Source organism: Zea mays, chromosome 7, assembly GCF_902167145.1.
Source record: "Zea mays cultivar B73 chromosome 7, Zm-B73-REFERENCE-NAM-5.0, whole genome shotgun sequence".
In the NCBI taxonomy this organism is placed as follows: domain Eukaryota; kingdom Viridiplantae; phylum Streptophyta; class Magnoliopsida; order Poales; family Poaceae; genus Zea; species Zea mays.
The window spans coordinates 100,373,673-100,377,481 of NC_050102.1; the positions used below are offsets into that span (position 1 = coordinate 100,373,673).

At 41.8% G+C, this 3,809-nt stretch overlaps 1 protein-coding gene across 1 annotated transcript; it reads right to left on the bottom strand.

Annotated features, from left to right (window-relative positions):
- Positions 1-652: 652 nt before the first annotated feature.
- LOC100282164 (60S ribosomal protein L35a-like) lies at positions 653-2,813 on the bottom strand. The gene is made up of 4 exons (NM_001155076.2): positions 2,684-2,813; positions 2,355-2,583; positions 2,225-2,267; positions 653-968 (listed from the first exon to the last, which is right to left on the bottom strand). The coding sequence occupies exons 1-3, from the start codon at positions 2,749-2,751 to the stop codon at positions 2,226-2,228; spliced, it is 339 nt and encodes a 112-aa protein (NP_001148548.2). The 5' UTR covers positions 2,752-2,813; the 3' UTR covers positions 653-968; position 2,225.
- Positions 2,814-3,809: the final 996 nt, after the last annotated feature.

Sequence of the window (3,809 nt, forward strand, 5' to 3'; positions counted from 1 at the left end):
TAGAGAGCAACATCCATAGGAGTGAGGCAAAATGGCTGGTACCACCACAACATGGACCCGTTCATGAAGATGTCCAAGGAGGTGGTAGCATAATGTCTTGTGCGTCGTTGTGTCACCGGCTGGCAATATGCTGCGCTAGTACCGGTGGGTGTTGTTTCTTAGGCGTCTGCTTCTATGCTTTGAGTTGTGCTATAGAGTGGTTGTGCCAACTACTGATTTTAAAAGAAAAAGGTAAGCTAAAAATCATTGTTGAAAACAAACATAACGGTTCGTTCTCATCAGTTGTGCCAACTACCGAGCATTTCATTGATCAGAATCTGTCGTTGCTCATAAGAACCAAAAGTAAGACACTTCTTAATAAGATTGGATGCAAATTTCTGCTCGCTTATCTTCACTATCTTTTCTCGTATCAATAATACACATTTATATATAATTTTTTTGTGGTATTATATGTTTCCGTTGTAACGCACGGGCACTCACAGTATAAGTATAAATAAGGAAAAGTCTGCGATATACTAGACTTCGATTTTAGGATGCTAACGGGATTATGCACTTATTACGCTAGATAGTATCTTCCACAACTGTTTACTGAATAAAAAAGTAAACTAGACCCACACACAAAGGCCCTGTGCCCATAAATTAGAGCCTCTTGTGCCAATAAATTTTGCAGAAATGATATTGAAAGAAGCATCCCAGAGCAGCGTAGAACATTACACATTCATACCAAACGGAACTCCTTTCAATTTGAAGATACTGCAATCAGACATCGATGTAACGGGGCAAATTAAGATCTGCTGCTGGCATAACATTACGACAATAGTTCATCCGTTCGACAACAAATTTTGGCACAACTTCCACAGGTTCAGCACTTGAACAATCTAAGTTACCAACACAAGGCATTTTAAGTTCAGAGAAAAGTGAGAAATAAACACATGGCCATTTCTAGTCCATCTTTACTCCAACAAAACCTGCAGACATATAAGCCAAAAATAGGATAAGCAAAGGCATTGCAGACATATATTCGAATGTGGACAGGAAAAAAGAGATAGAAAGAACTATATTTTGGGACAGATGGGAGTATGAAAAAGGAAATAAACATTCCCTCGATATCAGTGCTTGTATAGAAACATCATTTACTCTTCTCTAGTTCTATATGCCCAATATAAACATAAATGGGCAGACCCAGCACCACAGGCTCCCTTGTTCGGTTCAACCCCAATCCATATGTATTGAGCCGGATTGAGGGGGTTTCAATCTCTAGTAAGTCAAAATCTCTCCAAATCCGTATCAATCCCCTCCAATCCATATGGATGAAAATAACCGAACAAACCCTAATAAGTGGGGTTCGGGGAAATTATAAAGAGGCAAGACTTCCCCTGCAAATGCGAAGAGGCTGCTTCAAACCCTCTATGACTGAGTGAGATAGACATTTCAAGGTGCCTAAAACTAAAAACTGCCTAGTCTAAAAGTGCTCCAAATAGGCATCACTATATCCAATACATAGTGACAGCACAATTAAGAACTGATGCAAAAAGCATTTGATTACTCCAGTGCAAAGAAACAGATACAATCAAATGCTGGTAGGCATCTAATAAATAAAACAGAATAACTGATAGAAAACTGGAAAAGATTATTTAGAACTATATACTCCATCCATAATAGTAAAGTTTCCACAAGGGTAAACTTTTCCACCATATTTCACCGTTCCCATTCCTCACAGTTAATTTTCCTAATATTGATTTATGATTCACAAGGAGTATGTATTTTTTGCTACTAGAAATGTAGCTACATTTGTGAACAGAGGAACTATTACTGAACTAACAAACTAAACAATGTATATTCCACGTGTGTTTGGTACCATTGAGACATGTAAAGACTGAAAGTTTTAACTTGGCGTTCTAAGCTAATTGAATTAATCACTCAGCAAACTATAAACTCACTGAATACAAGCAGTATCAACATGAGCACACCAAACTACAAAAGCCGAAATTTCTCAGATGAATAGACACTGTTTGCTGCTATAGACTCAATGTGACTACTAATAAACAACCGTAACCACAAATAATGATGCGTTTTAACCACCTAAAAGTGCTAGACCATGGACTACAGCAATGGCCAGTGCAGTCTACGCAAAATTCGTTGTCATATCATTCGATCACAAACAACAAATTCAAGATCAACCAGCCAAACAAATAGAGAAGATCAGTCGTTTCCGGATCCTAACCTTAGATGCTGCTCGGGTACATGAACACTCTGACCTTGCGCCCCTGCACTCAAATAAAAACAGCATCAGGAGAGAGACCAACCATCAATTGGGATCAGGCATCAAACAGCTTAGAGGTTGCGTCACTGACCATGGACTCAGGCGGGAGGTTGGACATGAACTTGGCACGGACGACGCCCGAGTTTCCGTGCGGACGGGTGACCTTGCCCCAGATGCACCTGTAGCGGGTCTCATTGCTCTTGGTCTTGGCCTTGTAGATGTACGCCATGCGCTTGCCAGCGTACCACGCGACATCCTCCTTGGTGTTCACCCCCTCGATCTGCACGAGAGACGTGGTCTCGTACTGGTTCGACTTGGACCTGCGCAGCCACCACCGCAACCACAGTTAGCGGAATCGAACCGAAAAATGACCAGATGCAAGTAGAACAGACGGAGAAGAGGCTGTGGCGTGGATCTCACCTCTTGTATCCAAGGATGGTGCCCCGGACGTAGAGCCTGACGCGCTGTCCCGTGCGTCCCTTCACCATGGCGGCCGCTTGCTTCGTTTTGCGCTTACGCTTCCGCCGCCGGGTAATGCTAGAGAGAGCTCGTGCAGTTTGGGGCCGGAGGTACCTTATATGTAGCAGGGGACGGAGAGAAGAGCGATCTCGATTGACTCGCAGATTCCAACGAACGGTCACGATGTTCCGAAGGGCTGTCTCGAAAATGCTAGGGTTTAAGTCACGAGGGTAAATGGGCCGATTGGTTAATGGCCTTCTGCAGGTTTTTTTAGTCTTTCCATCTGGGCCAAGATGGGCCGGTCTAGCAACATGACGAGGCTAATTGCAAATAGGACGTTTCGTTCCATGTTAACTCATTGATATGGTCCTAAGGGTTTAGGTCGTACACTCGCACTAGTATCTTGTGTGCCGTGACAACATATAAATTATTCAATAAATACAACATATAAATTATTCAATAAAATATTAATACATAACATACATTAAAAACATGCTTCAACTTCTTCTACCATCAGTTGTATATAATGAAAATGTAATGAGCATTAATAGGTTTAAGAGATAAATATATGTGAATTGCTTCTTTTTCTATGAATAATTAATTCATTTTCTTTTTTCGAATGATTGGGAGTATAGTATATAGACAAACATTAATACAAAGGCCATCAGTTGCACGGCTAGGGAGACGAGTAAGGTGTGGCACGTGGGTTGCTCGGGCCGATTGTGTTGGGCCGTTACGTGGGAGAGAGAGTGTAGACACACGACATATATGATTCACGTGTGACACGACGACGGTGGAAACTGTCGCACCCGGTTTTGGAAGGTAAACCGAATGCGAACCATGTACGTGCTAGGATTAGAAACTCACGTACACAGCGATTACATAATTGGACATCATCACACAATGCTCAAAGTAAATAGCGGAAAAATACTTTATTACAACAAGATGTCCAAGACATCCACTGAGTCTAAAATATAGTCATTAACATCAAAGCGCGGAAATACGAAACGTAGAAGATAAGGCCTTCACAGGCAGCTGACTGGGGGTTTGCCACTAAGATAAACTAGAACTCATCGTAGTCCTGAAA

What these genes read in the sequence shown, in the direction of transcription:
- LOC100282164 (NM_001155076.2), bottom strand. Translation starts at nt 2,751, where the DNA reads ATGGTGAAGGGACGCACGGGACAGCGCGTCAGGCTCTACGTCCGGGGC. An exon ending in ACCATCCTTGGATACAAGAG is followed by an intron (nt 2,584 to 2,683) that starts GTGAGATCCACG and finishes GTGGCTGCGCAG; the next exon opens with GTCCAAGTCGAACCAGTACG. An exon ending in ACCTCCCGCCTGAGTCCATG is followed by an intron (nt 2,268 to 2,354) that starts GTCAGTGACGCA and finishes ATTTGAGTGCAG; the next exon opens with GGGCGCAAGGTCAGAGTGTT.